Source organism: Acanthopagrus latus, chromosome 5 (genome assembly GCF_904848185.1).
Source record: "Acanthopagrus latus isolate v.2019 chromosome 5, fAcaLat1.1, whole genome shotgun sequence".
Classification (NCBI taxonomy): Eukaryota; Metazoa; Chordata; class Actinopteri; order Spariformes; family Sparidae; genus Acanthopagrus; species Acanthopagrus latus.
The window spans coordinates 26496708-26511656 of record NC_051043.1 but is presented as its reverse complement, the minus strand read 5'-3'; the positions used below and the strand labels follow the sequence as shown (position 1 = coordinate 26511656).

Below are 14949 nucleotides of genomic sequence, written 5' to 3'. Positions count from 1 at the left end.
GCAGATTATTGCACTACACGCTCTGTTTTGTGTTCTGCAGGAGAGAGTAAAGTCTGTCTTCCATGCCAAGGAGTTTGGGAAGATTATAAACTTCAAAACTCCTGAGATAGCCAAGGTGAGTTGACTATTCAGACTAAAAAATGTTCCTGTGTAAACGCTTTATGTACTGTGCAGTAAAGTTAAAGTGCTTCTGCATGTCATCCACACCAACGTCATGTGACCAACCTGCAGTCGGAGTTAATAACTTTGCTTGTGTTTTATTCTCAGTGGGTTCTTGCCAAATTGGAGGACGCAAGAGAGAGTTTACCTAAATACTGACTCGACAAGAAGAGTGAGAAAATAATAAACATGGAAAAGAGAAAAATGGAGAAAAAAAAAAGAAGAAGAAGAAAACACACACAGTCAGTGTGTGTCAGTGCCTTTGTTCTCTACTGCATGCTCCTTTTGTTTACCTCTGTGTGTGAGTTGTGGTGCGAACACACAAACGATGCTGTATGTCGACTGTTAATGTGCGTCATGGGATGAAAGACTGAGTGAGTAGTGTGTACGCTTGCATGCTAACTGAAGCTCTATAAATGGACGGCTCACTTACATTCATTTTACCACAGAAACTCTGTATACATTTAACAAATCCCTGTCTCTTACGCACACACTTTATGATTTATTTTATGATCATTTATTTCAATGCTTCGCACAATCCGCTTGTGTCTGAAATGCTGCTGAAATTGGAGGGTTTTCACTTTTCTAAGCCTTTAGTTTTCTGCACTCAGTCTAACTCACTCAGCTTCAGTTTCGCTGAACATAATTCAAGTTTGTTGTTTTGCTGTAGAAGCTCGACTGTTCCAGTGCAGTGAGAGAAGTGGTAGAGAACAGCTTGAATAACACTGAGGCCAAACCAACCATGATTGTTGTAGCACATTTAATGTTGTACAGTGTTAATTTTACCAGATAATATAAAAAGGGAAACTAATTTAAACTTTTGAGTATGGCTTTATAACACATGTAACTCAGAATACGTCGTCTTACTTTTACTCTTTTCCTCTTTTTTTAAATACGTTGCTGCAGTTGAAGACTGTTCAGTGTGTGATTTAGAGAGGCATGCTATTTTTATACTACGCTTATCAATTTGCTGTATATTGATCTAAAATAATAAACTGTCTGTACATATATATCCACACTCACACAATAGTCCATTGTGTTACGGTGTTACAGATTGTAATTTTGTGATTTTTATGTTTTTATACCACACGTATGCAATGCCAACGATGTTAACGAGTTATGCAGAGAAAAGTATATTTAATAGAAACGAATGCTAATTATTACGAGCTGCTGTTAATTTCTGACGCTTTTTTAAGGTTTTGCTTTTTGGTTTGTGGTGCATCGCAGTTTAATGCGACTAAGTGTTTATGTTGCCAGTTAATGTTTGTCATTTTTGGTTTTTGGGGAGCAAAATATACACTGGAGTGGCCTAATGTTTTTGTTTTTTTTCTCTCTCTCTCTCCTGCTCTTTCCGAAAAAATGAAATAAAATATGTGTATTGAATCTCAGCGTCGTCATCCGTCTTTTGTTGTACCCAGAAGATCCCACGCACACAAACGACGCTCTTCAATAAGTAACTATAATTGTTTATTCAAAATCACCACACGTGTACTTTGCATATCTCATGAGAAGAAAAACAGTTGGATTTGTCTCACAGCACAATGTGGATTATTTACATCTACAACAAACTCAGTGTGCTGAGTAAATAAGGCACCTTCAGGCGGGAGAAGACAGGTGGCTCGGAGTTAAAAGCAAAAGGCATAAAATGTTCTAAGTATCAGTATTAAATAACAAAAAAACTCTTTAAAACAGCACGTGCGTGAGCATTTCTGATAACTATTTTAAGAATTAGTGAAATATGTTGCCTACTTGACAGGTCAGTAATATTACATAATAATCTTTAAAAAATAAATAGTTTTCACATCCTCAGTTCTGCTGTTAAGTATCTCTTTCCCTGCAGTACATCTCTATAAATGCTATAAATTACACACGACACATAAATATTACATTCCAGAGAGCAGCTTACACACAGCTGAACTCTTACCGGCACAATGACACCAAGGATCTTTAGTCATTAGTTGTTTAAACAGGGAGAAACTTTATGTGAAATCCAAGTGTTCTCTGTTTAGACAACTATGACAAATCACTGTAAAGTTTATCTTTATGTGTATCTCCTATCGTGGCTCTCCTCGCGTCGTTACTTCTACCCTCGGCGGTCCTCCTGCTCCATTTTACACCAGATTGAACTCCTTCAGGTTGTGTCTGAGGATGGTGTCTTTGACGGCCACGAAGACGAAGCGGATGTTTTCCGTGTCCGTGGCGCAGGTGAAGTGAGGGTACAGCGTCTTGTCCTTGTCCGGGTTTTGTTCTTGGTACATTTTCAGGATGAATTCTTGAGCTGCTCCGGAATCCTGCTGCGGCCCTGCAAGTCAAGGTTGTTATTTCAATGTGCTGAATTCAACTTAACTTCCTCTGGACCCACAAACTTTTTTTTCCACGCATGCAGTCGTACTCACCAAGACCTGTAAACACTCTTTAATGTCCAGCATTTGGGAAAGAGTGATGAGAAAAGACATCTAAGCATGTGACACAGAATGACCCGCCTTAGGATGATTATTCAAACATGCGATCTAACCTGTGAATTCAGGGAAGTACGTGGCTATGTGAGAGTACATGATCTTCTCCTTCAGGATGTCGGTCTTGTTGAGGAAGAGTATGACGGAGGAGCGCTGGAACCAGGGGTAGGTGATGATGGTTTTGAACAGGGCCTTGCTCTCCTCCATACGGTTCTGGAATTGAATGGCAGCATGAAAAACGTTGGAACAATGACGCCGCGCTAACAGAATGGAGCGGCGACCTGCTGTCGGGGCCGATCTCTCACCTCGTTGTCGCACTCGGCCAGAACCTGGTCGTACTCGCTGAGCGCCACCAGGAAGATGATGGAGGTGACGTTCTCGAAGCAGTGGATCCACTTCCTCCTCTCTGACCTCTGACCCCCGACATCCACCATCCTGCCATAACACCAAGAGGAGAGTCATGCAACGTCAAAAGTCACCCGCACCTGTCCGACCTGAGCGTTATATCTCACCTGAAGATGACATTCTCCATGTCAAAGGGGTATTCGATGATACCCGTGGTTGGCACTCGGACTCTGAGGATATCTTGCAGGTCAGGTAGGTAAGAGGGTTGTGCAATTCGATCCAGGTCCGTGAGATAGCTGATTAAAAAAAGATGAGAAAATAAGCTCAAGCAGGGAGAGGAAATATGAAGAGAAATATCTGGGAACTTTGCGGCTGTTAAAGAAAAACTCTGACCAGGAAGTAAAAACCAATCAGAAACAGTTTTGCCTGAGGTGCAGAGGTCTTCTGTCCAATCCCTGTAATATAACCCGTCTATCTTCAAAAACAAAGTCTCAGTTCGTTTTGTAATCAATTTGATGTATTTTATCAGGGTTGTCCGAGGTGGAGCCAGTGTTGGCCCACCACAGCTTTCCATCATTGAGCCTTGACACTGAGACTGTGTCAGACTGTTTAACTCACCTGTCTAAGCTTTCTGTAATAATTATCTGTCAGACCTGAACAGATCAGAATCTCTGTGTTCATGCTCACTATTTGGTGGAGTCGGACAGCTGGTATTCCCTGCGTCGGTCGTAGCACTCCTGTATCCCTCCGTCGGCCCACAGACTCCTGATGCCCATCACGAAGCTTTGTTCTAACTCCTCCACCTTGTCCACCTCCACCTCCAGGATTGCATTTGCATGACTCTACGGAGGGACAAAGACACAGAGACAGAATAGAAAACATATCCATCCTTCACTTTGCATGCAAATAGCCTCTATTAAAGTTACATTCCTTACAATTTTCTAATGTGGTTTTGTGTCTAAATAGCAACACAACATTTTTGACAACAGTAAACTGTTCTATTATGATATTTCGAGGGATTACACAGTAACTGAAGCTGTATTTGGTCCCTCAGTCACTTTTCTTCAATTCCTATCAGCTTTATATTTTGCTGTATTTACAAAATGTTTATTCAGACTTAAAATCTTAAATGTGTGCTGAATAAAGGACATAATAACTAAAATAAACTCCAAAACTGAGCTCTCACTGATCTGACTGAGCTAAAATGAACTGGCCCAGTTTGACCCAGTCTGTACCTGGTTCTGTGGGTCAGAGAAGGATATACTAAGAACCTCCATGGCTCGGATCATCGTCTGCATGGACGTGTAAATGTTCTGGAACACCAGCTTGGCGTAGCTCTTCTTGTCCTCATCCGAGTAACCTCCTCCATGGATGATCCTCATTTGTTTGATGAAGGTGCTCTTCCCGCTCTCTCCAGTACCTGCAGGGTCAGAGCCAATCAAACAGCTTCACACGTGCCGCATCATTACGTGTTACATGCAACAAACTGTGTGTGTTTGATAGTTTCATGGTTCCATCTCATCTGCATCCATCTCAAACAAAGACACGCACGCTTTACACTTCATGATGATAAATTCCAAATGCATTGACTCACATACACACTCTCTCTCACACACACACACACACACACACACACACACACACACACACACACAGAGTCTGCACATCACCTCCCTCTTCAGTTGTCACAACATAAGTTCCTAGTTTTCTCATTCAGACCACATGATGCTGAATCCATTTGTTTAACAAATGTGTGTTTGTTAACACACCTTGAATATTGGGAGTAGCCTTGTTTGTGTGCGGGGACTTTCACTGTGTGTGTGTGTGTGTGTGTGTGTGTGTGTGTGTGTGTGTGTGTGTGTGTGTGTGTGCACGTCCTCTCAGCAGTGTGTTCAGGCTCTGTGGAGAGTCCGGCTGGTGGCAGCAGTTTTCTGGTGTCCTGGCTGTTTTGCATGGCACCATGAACACTTGCATCTTTACATCTCAGCAAACAAAGGCTCAGACAAATCGTCTGCATTTGAATGCACCTTGTTTACAAGTCAAGTTTCTCGAAGACGAGGCGGATTTGGAGGAGACAGGCGGGTCAGATCTGAGACGGAGGCAAATCATGATCCTTGCACGCCTGCTGTGTTTTACTTGTTCACCCTTGAGGCCTCAGACTTTTAGAGCTGAATACATTCTGTTGGATTCACGAACAATTATTATATTAATCATTGTTGTCTGTCTTTAATGTGGCAGATATTTTTTTTTAACCACATCAGATGTTTCTTTCTTTGTTTCCTCTCCTGGAAGTGCTCATTTTATAGTTGTTTGTTGTTTTTTACCTGATAAATGAATAAAATTTACCAACAGTCACTTCTCCAAACTGTCACGTTTTGTTAATCTACTCACTAATCGACTTATAACTTCAGCTGTTCAACAAATGTCTTTTTTCATGTTTCTGTGAAAGTTATCTCTCAGTGGACACAATCAGCCCTCCCAAAAAACTCAGGAGTATTGAGGTGGCTGATACCAGACGGGGACTGTTGGGCCTTGGCGGAGGTATGCACTCTGCTGAGTGTTGTTCTTGTTTAAATCAGTATTTACTTAAAGGAGCACTCCACCTTTTTTACACAGAAAGATCTTCTTGTATTTTTTGTATGGAGAGCTACTCAGCCTGTACAAACTGCTGTATGACAGAGAGTCTCAAGATCTGTGATCAGAGACATCTCGACAAATGTCAGTTTGGACTTTTACCAGCAAGAGACGGCCTAACAAATATGTTTATTTGCCTTTATCTTTGTGCACATCTGCATGTGTGACTTGTGCAGGCTGGTGTGTTATAGTTTCCCCCTCAGGTGATAAATACTGACCACAAATGTCATCACACAGACGCTGTGTGAATGAATGTGGTGCTGCTATCACCTGTTGACATTAACATGTTTATTTTTTTCATGTCTGTTTGTTGGTTAGTTTGTCAGGAAGATTATATAAAAACTACTAAATAGATTTCCATGAAACAGGATGGAGGTTGAGTCTCGGCCCCATTACATTTTACTGTATCCAGAAAAAGGTGACAGATCAAGGAATTATTTTCTCACGCTGCTTGATTGCGTTTTTTTTAAAAAAAAAAAACTTTTTCATCAATCTCTCTGGGAATGATGTACGAATCTTGAGCACAATCTGATGTTGATCCAGATAAAAATCCAGATCCTGCAGATTTAAATCTGCTTTATTTGATAATGGATTAGTCTTGATTGAACCGGAGCAGATTGTTGGGCCTTGGCGGAGGTTTACGATCTACTGCATGTCGTTCTAGTGGCACTGAAAGTAACATTTTAAACTTTTAATTTCATTAATTACAGAATGTTGACAGAAGACACAATTAACCTCATAGAATAACTGCAGCTCCTGTGATTCAGATGCAGCAGTTTGTCCACATTTGATCAACTCTGTTACTGACTGTTTGTTACTGACTGTCTGTCACTGACTGTCTGTTACTGACTGTTTCTTACTGACTGTTACTGACTGTCTGTCACTGACTGTTTCTTACTGACTGTTTGTTACTGACTGTTTGTTACTGACTGTCTGTCACTGACTGTCTGTTACTGACTGTTACTGACTGTCTGTCACTGACTGTTTCTTACTGACTGTTTCTTACTGACTGTTTCTTACTGACTGTCTGTCACTGACTGACTGTCACTGACTGTCTGTCACTGACTGTTTCTTACTGACTGTTTCTTACTGACTGTCTGTCACTGACTGACTGTCACTGTCTGTTACTGACTGTTTCTTACTGACTGTCTGTTACTGACTGTTTGTTACTGACTGTCTGTCACTGACTGTTACTGACTGTCTGTTACTGACTGTTTCTTACTGACTGTCTGTCACTGACTGTCTGTCACTGACTGTTTCTTACTGACTGACTGTCTGTCACTGACTGTTTCTTACTGACTGACTGTCTGTCACTGACTGTTTCTTACTGACTGTTTCTTACTGACTGTCTGTCACTGACTGTCACTGACTGTTTGTTACTGACTGTCTGTTACTGACTGTCTGTCTCTGACTGTTTCTTACTGACTGTCACACTGATGTCATTGACTGTTTCTTACTGACTGTTTGTCTCTGACTGTTACTGATTATCTGTCACTAACTGTTTGTCACAGACCGTTACTGACTGTATTTCACACTGATGGTCACTGACTGTTTGTTACTGATTGTCTGTTACTGACTGTTTCTTACTGACTGTCACACTGATGTCATTGACTGTTTCTTACTGACTGTTTGTCACAGACCGTTACTGACTGTATTTCACACTGATGGTCACTGACTGTTTCTTACTGACTGTCTCTTACTGATTGTTTCTTACTGACTGTCTCTTCTTGACTGTTTGTTCTCAGGCACAATAAAAAACACACACACACACACACACACAAAACATGAAAACAGCTACGTGACTCTGACACTAAACTAAAGAAATTGATCTGTTTTTCTGCTCACAGATCTTCTTCCTGTTTATTTTTTTTTTTTACTCGCGGGTTACTCAAACAAATAATCGGCTTATTCTGCATTCCTCTTTGTGAACAAGTCCACGACTGTCTGTTCTCTTTGCATATTCTGTGCTTGCATGAGACTGTTAATATTTAATACTGATACTACATCTATTCAAATGAGCAAGCCCGCACGGTGGTTCATGAAAACGCTCGATCCCCGCTTTCTTTCACGCTGTTCGCCGCTGATTCTTTTGCTCCGGGTTTCTCAATGGCGTCCAGCGCTTGCAGAGTGTCAGTGAAGTGACTGCAGAGGCTGAACGTGTAGGTGTCGATCTGTCATCCTGCCTCACTCCCACTCACTGACATCCACTCTGAGTCACGTCGATCAGATAAATAAACGTCATTGTTAAAGTGAAGTCAACTTGTGTCATCTGATTCTTAAGAGGACTTTGAGTTACCTGGACCATCTCATAAGTCATCTACCAAGAGACACGTCACGTGTTGTGTAATTGGGACAGTGGACCTCTAAAACTGAATCATCCTCCTCCGGTGACCTGTTAAACCTGTTCCTCCTCATCACACTGACTTCTTTCTGCGTTTATTCGCTCCACGTAAATCACTCTGAACTTTCCAGGAGCCCTAAAAATCCCCCATCCACATAATCCACACAACACTGAGTGCTGATGTCAACACCACCCCCCTTCAGATCTCACCCACCATCCCCCCTTTTGCACAGTGAGCCGAGACAAGAACTTCCCCGACAAATAAAGTGTACATTCATGAAACCTGACACTCTCTTTAAGAGAAAGCTCGTTCTCAGAGAGCAGCGGGAGGCAGACCTTCAGCTCGCGTCCCGCACGGGTCTGGATTTGCATGACGTTTGCATGAGGTGTGCCCGCAGCAGCTAGTTATGGCCTCCAAACGCGCCGCTGACCGAGGCCTCGCCTGTCACTCCTCTCCCTGACGTGCAGCCGCTCTGCTGCGGTACAAATGGGTCGTGTGCACTTACAGACTCATGGAGGCTCTTCTGATGCCACATGGCGACACCCCACCCAAAGGCCTGTCAATCAATCATTACATCATTGATTTATCACGACTGTCTTCTCAATATATGTACATGACCTCCATCGATTTATGCTGACTTCAGTGTTAAATTCTTAAATTCTTGTTTTGTTGCTGCGGTTTCATTGAGTTTGTGTTTATAAATATTTGTTTCACGTGACAATTTCCACGCCAAAATGTTATGGTGATATCATCTGGATATTGTTACAGTGTGATATAGTGTGTGTGTGTGTGTGTGTTGTCTTTCCCTGGTTTTAAAGGCTGCATTACAGTAAACTGACATATTTTCTGACCGTACCAGACGGATCTTCTTGTTCTTATACTTGTCTTTCCCCACTTTAACATTAAATCCACATTACTGATGATTATCAAGCAAAAATCTCACTGTGTTCATATTTCTATAAGGTACCAACAGTCATCCCTATAATGTTTTGTCAAAAATATCATGATACCAGATCTTGTCTGCATGAAAAACTCCAATGATAGTATCATATCATCACTGTTATCATATAAATCTCTATATAGGACAATATTTTATCCAACAAAGGTAGCAACTTTCACAATCATTGTACTAGAAAAGATGGTGACAAGCAAGTCAGTGAGCTGATACCAGGAAGCGTCCACCCTTTCTTCACTGTGACATGACAAGTGGATAAACTAAACTCTCTCTGAGCCTCAGAAACTTCACACTGTTAATATCTCCATATATAAACCTGATGCTGCCTGTTTAAACACCATGAAACAGGAAATCTCTCCTGTCAGTAACTGGACAGGGAATCAATAATTTTCTTTACCTATTTTTATCTATTAAATGAGGTTGGAGTTCATCCCCTATTTTCTTTAGTCCATCTCAGACAAGCCAAAGTCAGAACACATTGTCTTATTTAACTATCTCTGCATGTTACTATTTGGAGTTCTTTTGTTTCAGGTGAGAATCAAACGAGTCTATTAATGAGTCTTATAACCAAGATGAAAACTCTCCACTGTGCGTAAAATCAACCGTGCGTCGGCGGCGCCAGCGCGCACTGACAGACCGCTTCATCCAGAGACAAGAGAGACGAATGAGGAGGAAAGAAACGAGAGAGAATAGTTAAGACCTCCTCACACTATCATTGACCTGAGTGCTTGATGCACCAGTATCCAAAAACATCTGAACATATGGAGGACAGAGATCCTGTCCCACCTGCCATGACACCTGCATGTCCAGGTGCGTCCAGGAAGCAGTGAGGTAATGGGACATTTAAACCTTCACATGACACACTGAGGATATTAACCACAAGCCCCCCCCCCCAAAAAACCAGCTAATATAACTCCACCAGGAGGAACTTTTAGAACAGCTTCAGAAATGTATTTTGTGGCACTCTGGCTGGAAAAGGGACAGAAAAATGCGGGCCAAGAGTTTGATCCACTTCAGACCTTACTGTCATATAATCTATGATTCACCCCACGAAGAGCCACTTGCTGTGGGCTGAGGGGCCACTGAGATGATGCTCACCCAGCAGCAGCAGCTTCAGCTCCCTCCGAGAGTCCTTCTTGTCCCTCCGCAGCTGCTTCTCGATCTCCTCGTTGATCCTCTGGTTCTCTTTGTCCTCCGCCGACACGCAGCAGCCAGCCATCCCTCACACCAGCGAGCCCTCTGCGGTCAAGGTGAAAATGCTGGAGGCTTCTGGAGGTGTGTGCTCCCTTCTCTCGCTTCACAAATTCAGCAAAAGGGCGCAGAGCATCTTTTAAACCCCTTTCTTCCTCTTAATTTGAATGCGATGGCTTAAATATTCCGAAATTCTGCGCTACAGAGGAAAGTCCAGAGATCTTTTTTTTTTTTTTAACAGTAAAAAGCTCTGATCTTTCCTGATAAGGTGCTGTGGCTGGTGTGAAGGAGGAGGACACTTGTTCAACTTTATCCAGCCTTTTCTGGAGGGCGTGGCACCGGCTGCAAATAGAAGCAGATAAAATGGGAAGTTGGCATCCAGAGCAGGCAGACTGTGTTGACTTTACCCCACAGAGATCATGCAAACTGAGAATGGTGGAGTAGGTTTTTGATTAAAGACAAAAACCAAACCAAACAAAAACAAAACAAAACAAAAAAAAGCCAGGAAAGAAGGATCCACGGGCCTGCTGCGTAAACTGACGTTTATCACATGGCTGCAGGCTGCGAGAAGCTTTCCTGGCAAGTTTTTATACACATCCGACATGTGTCACAAGGAGCTCAGGGTGTGAAACATCCTCCAAAGTTGCGCAGCGTTACATGGAAATGGGAAGTGAAGGATCCTGCCTCGGTGCAGTGTCTCCACACGGCCACAAGGGGGCAGGAAGGCCAGCTGTGAGTGAATGATTCGTCTAAATGAATTAAATCCTGGATGGATTCACTCTGTTTCCACTTTCAGCACTTCTAATCTTGCAGGAGGACAGAAATCTCTGAGGGATCTTCCTCTTGTTAGTAATGTTACAGTATGATAATGTGCATGTGATGTCAATAAAAAGTGAACACATAGTGAACTTCAGCTGCACACAGCTGTGCTCATGATCAGTATTATGAGCGCAAAAGACAGAAAAAAGGAAATGAGACTATTTAAAAATAAAGTCATATCAGCATCAAAGTAAAGATGATAAAGAGATGTGTTACAAATTCATGAATGGAGAAATGATCAAATAGTCTGCAGTCATCAGCAGTGACCTGTTTAAAGGGTCAGTTCATCCAAACATGAAACTTCAGTCATCATCTGCTCACCTGAACGTGGATGGAGGGTCAGCAGAAGTTTCGTAGTCAGCAAAACATTTCTGGAGCTTCACAGCGAAACAGTGCTGCAAGGTTCTCTCTGACAGCTGAAATAAAATGTGAAACGGCTCCACACAGCTTGTTCAGAGAAATCCAAGGTTCCCAAAGCCCTGATATCCCAACTTATTTTGAAAAGAAAGTTTTTTTTTTTTACACCTTCAGGCTTTTGAGCCTGTGCAGCAGTTACAGGTCAGAAGCTACAGTGAAGATTTCATCTTTTAATTGAATTTGGGATCTCTGGGCTTCTGGAGGTTGTAATTAAGCCAGACAGGCTGCATGGAGCCAGTTTTTTATTGCTTCCTGTGGTGTTTTTTTTTTTTTTTTTTTTTTTTAATTCCATCTACTTCAGTTGTTCAGGTGAATGCTGCAGCGATTGTTTGCTGTGAAGCTCCAGAAATGTTTTGTGAACTATGAACTTTCATCTGACCTTCCATCATCACAACGTTGCGTTTAATTTTGGGGTGAATTTATCCTTTAAAACACACACACATCCACACATTATAATACAAAATACTGAGCAGTTCCACTCCTGATATGAAACAGGAAGCAAATAAAAAAAAAATGGACTGAGGAAGTGATAATGACGAATGGTAACTTTGAACGTGTGTGTGTCATTGAACCATCCTTTTATATGTTAAGTATACAAATAAAGTTAGTGAGTTACCTTAATGAAATAACCACAAACAGTCTTTTGGCTTTTTCTTTGCAGTTTACTCTCAGTAAATCCACTCTTGTCCTCTTTTTGAACAATGTTCTCAGTACATACACATTTTTTAGAAGTCCAGACTCTTCTGTGTCATCATGATTGCTTTGCAACAAGAACAACAAGAAGACTGAACGTGTTCATCATCAGCAGGAAAACTGAAGTACAAATATTTTTCATTTCTATTGAGTCGAGTCGAGCTTTTCTCAGCAGGGAATCTGGTTTGTGAAGGTTTGTTTCTCCCCCCGTGGTCTTGGAGAGGCGAGAACATCAATCTCTCAGGGATATATATATAAAAAAAGCACTGAATTTCTCAAACATGGTCATGATTATCTTTGTGTTGTTGGGTTGCATCTCAATAAATGATTTATTTTTGGTGGTGTTGAGGAGTTTTAAACCAGGAAGTAAACAAAGCCAGATCCTTATGTCTTTAGATTGCATGTAAAATAAAAACGACCGAAGATCACAGAGGACAGAAAATGAGCCCAAATAACCTCTGAGAGGCAACTTCATCCATCCCGCATGGCAACATGCTCGGGGCACATTCTGTTGAACTTTATAGAGTAACAAGAATCACATCTGTGTTCACTTTGACTTAACTTTCAGAGCCTGATGGAGGTTTGTAATGCAAAGCGGAGTTCAAATACATGTGGCACGGACATCTGGAGAAGCACTATGCTCATGCTGCGATGCAAGAGTCACACTAAGTCATGATATTTAAAAAAAAATGAGTCCATATCTTCAAGATTTAAAGGCAGAAAAAGAAGGCCAGGATTTGAGTGAAAGCAGTTTGTAGAAAGTTAATCAACACTACAGTGCTGCAATAAGTATAATCAGTATTCTGTTTGTAATGTTTCTGCTCGATATCTGAACCGCAGCACAGGTTTCCAAACTGTGTGTCAGCACGTCCACACCTGCTGGAAAAATCCAGCCTGATATGACTCACATGTGCTCCCTCAGTGTGAAGTCTCTCACATAGCTTGGAAACAGTCCTGAATACTGGCTCATATTTAGCTGACATAATCCATTCTGCATCTTTGGCAGTACAATATCTTCTTTTCTTTCTTTCTTTTTTTTTTTTTAATGATCTGCCTCAATCATTGTGTAAAAAAAACCCATCTGAGATTCACGAGCAGTTGTCACACTCCAGGATTTATCACTCCTTGAATCTCTTTTGCTCACTCAGACAGTGTAAAGATCCACTTTACATCAGCCGGGGACACAAGTTACTGATTACTGCAGCAAGCGATCAACACCGAGAAGCTGGAAATTCAAAACATCTCCTCTGGCAACAGGAAGAGTGACACAGTTTGTTTTTTTTCCCTCCTATTCAGTCCCACTGTTGGTAGGCGGTTATCGTAAGATCTTAATTTACTTCGAGTACGCTGTGAACTGGCCTGGGTATTAACTTTTTTTTTTTTTGAAGCAGCCGCTACCTGCCAAAATCAACCATCCTTGTTAGCAATTTCACCAGCTGGCTGAAATATCTGGAAACAACAGGACCTCCAGGTGAGGTGCTGGTCGCCTGCCAAGGTGGCTGCGAGAAGCCAAACCAGAGCCAAACGTCCTGAAAACTCTCTGCAGGCGGCTGGTGGTCAAAGAATCCTATTGATGATGATGACGATGATTCACCACCCCATGTTTGTCTTTTTGTTCTTTTTTTTTTTGTTCTTTTTTTTTCACATCTGGAGAACAAGATGTGTAGGCGAGCGCATCTCTGCGGCACTACAGGATTTCATTACAACATTGTTTTGTCATACAAATTTCGATCATTTTGATTAACTGTGCCCATCTTATTTTCAGTCCTGATTGTGACATCTTGCAAAACACACGGGGCAGTTAAACGCAGGACAAAGCACTGTGGCGTGGAGGTCTCAGCATGAAATCAACAGAGAGAAAGCGTGTTCCGGTTACAATTCACTCATGATGTGTTCATAGTGTCTGGTTAATCACGTCATCTCAGCCACACGAGCTGCGGCTCAGAGCTGTTCTCGATGTCTTCCGACAGCACAGAGTGATGAAAAGAACAATCCCCTCCAGCTGCACAAAAGGGACGTTATCGGGCCGCACTAGCTTCACTTCTCATAAAAACACAGGTGCCTTGCATGAGACTTCATGAGGCACAGCTTATTCAGTAAGGCAATATGTACATGTGAACTGTGTGTGTGTGTGTGTGTGTGTGTGTGTTTTCTCTTAATAGCGTCTTCTCATAAATAAATCCTGAAGCAATACTGTACATTCTAATCACAATGGAAATTAAAGTCAAACGTAAGAGAAATAAAGCCCCTGTAAATGTTCTAAACAGGCAAAAATGGTCTGACAGCCTCTAAAATACTGAATTTCTATCAGCAACACTTAACTTTACCTGCCTGTCATCCAATAAAACATCTCTCCTGGGGAAAGGTGTTTGGTGGAGGGGTTGGGGGGATGTTCAGGATCACAATGTGCCTCAAAGATAATCAATACTTATTGAGAAGTAATAATGAAACTAAATATAAAAGAGTAAGAACCAATGTGTGATGTGATTGCAGCTATATATGTGTTTACTCTAATGATTACAATTAGCCCTGTAGATCGGATTCAGTCTGCAGCTTTTTTCATATAAAACAGTTAATTTAACAGACCGGCTACTCTAAATACTGGCATACCAATCAATCTGTTGTTGGATGATAATATTCCTCTTTATGCAGTTTTGAAGCTGAGAGAAAAAGCAAAAAAAAAAAATGTACATTCTCCTCTGAAAAAAAGGGAAACAAAAACAAACATGTAAATAACAGATTTTTTTTTCTTCCAAAAATGAATTAGCCATTAGACATACAATACAATTACATAGATACATATTTTCAATACCGCACATTCAATCTGCCAAAAAAAAAAGATGATTACAAAGCCAACAAAGATGCTGCCATATATATATATATATATATATATATATATATATATATATATATATATATATATATATATATATATATA

At 41.3% G+C, this 14949-nt stretch overlaps 2 protein-coding genes across 4 annotated transcripts in view; one reads left to right on the top strand and one right to left on the bottom strand.

Moving 5' to 3' along the window:
* The window catches only part of vps13a (vacuolar protein sorting 13 homolog A), a 32333-nt gene extending 30791 nt beyond the window's left edge, over nucleotides 1-1542 (top strand). For both annotated transcript variants that reach the window (XM_037097277.1, XM_037097278.1), the window contains 2 exons: nucleotides 41-115; nucleotides 268-1542. In XM_037097277.1, the coding sequence (XP_036953172.1) occupies nucleotides 41-115; nucleotides 268-318 (126 nt within the window). In that variant the 3' untranslated portion in view covers nucleotides 319-1542. The remainder of the gene's footprint in view (nucleotides 1-40; nucleotides 116-267) is intronic.
* On the bottom strand, nucleotides 1043-10967 carry gna14a (guanine nucleotide binding protein (G protein), alpha 14a). Of its 2 annotated transcripts, none has more exons than XM_037097280.1 (7): nucleotides 9990-10967; nucleotides 4196-4380; nucleotides 3648-3802; nucleotides 3128-3256; nucleotides 2921-3050; nucleotides 2675-2828; nucleotides 1043-2461 (listed from the first exon to the last, which is right to left on the bottom strand). In XM_037097280.1, exons 1-7 carry the CDS (start codon nucleotides 10108-10110, stop codon nucleotides 2271-2273), a joined length of 1065 nt encoding a protein of 354 aa, XP_036953175.1. In that variant the 5' UTR covers nucleotides 10111-10967; the 3' UTR covers nucleotides 1043-2270. The 2 variants fall into 2 exon arrangements, with proteins under 2 accessions (XP_036953175.1, XP_036953176.1); XM_037097281.1 differs by lacking the exon at nucleotides 9990-10967 and adding an exon at nucleotides 8272-8671.
* Nucleotides 10968-14949: the final 3982 nt, after the last annotated feature.

Excerpts from the sequence above, each read along its gene's own strand:
- gna14a (XM_037097280.1), bottom strand. The coding sequence starts at position 10,110 with ATGGCTGGCTGCTGCGTGTCGGCGGAGGACAAAGAGAACCAGAGGATC. Across the intron at positions 3,051-3,127 it reads ATGGAGAATGTCATCTTCAG|GATGGTGGATGTCGGGGGTC; the intron begins GTGAGATATAAC and ends GTGTTATGGCAG. Across the intron at positions 2,462-2,674 it reads GTACTTCCCTGAATTCACAG|GGCCGCAGCAGGATTCCGGA; the intron begins GTTAGATCGCAT and ends CTTGACTTGCAG.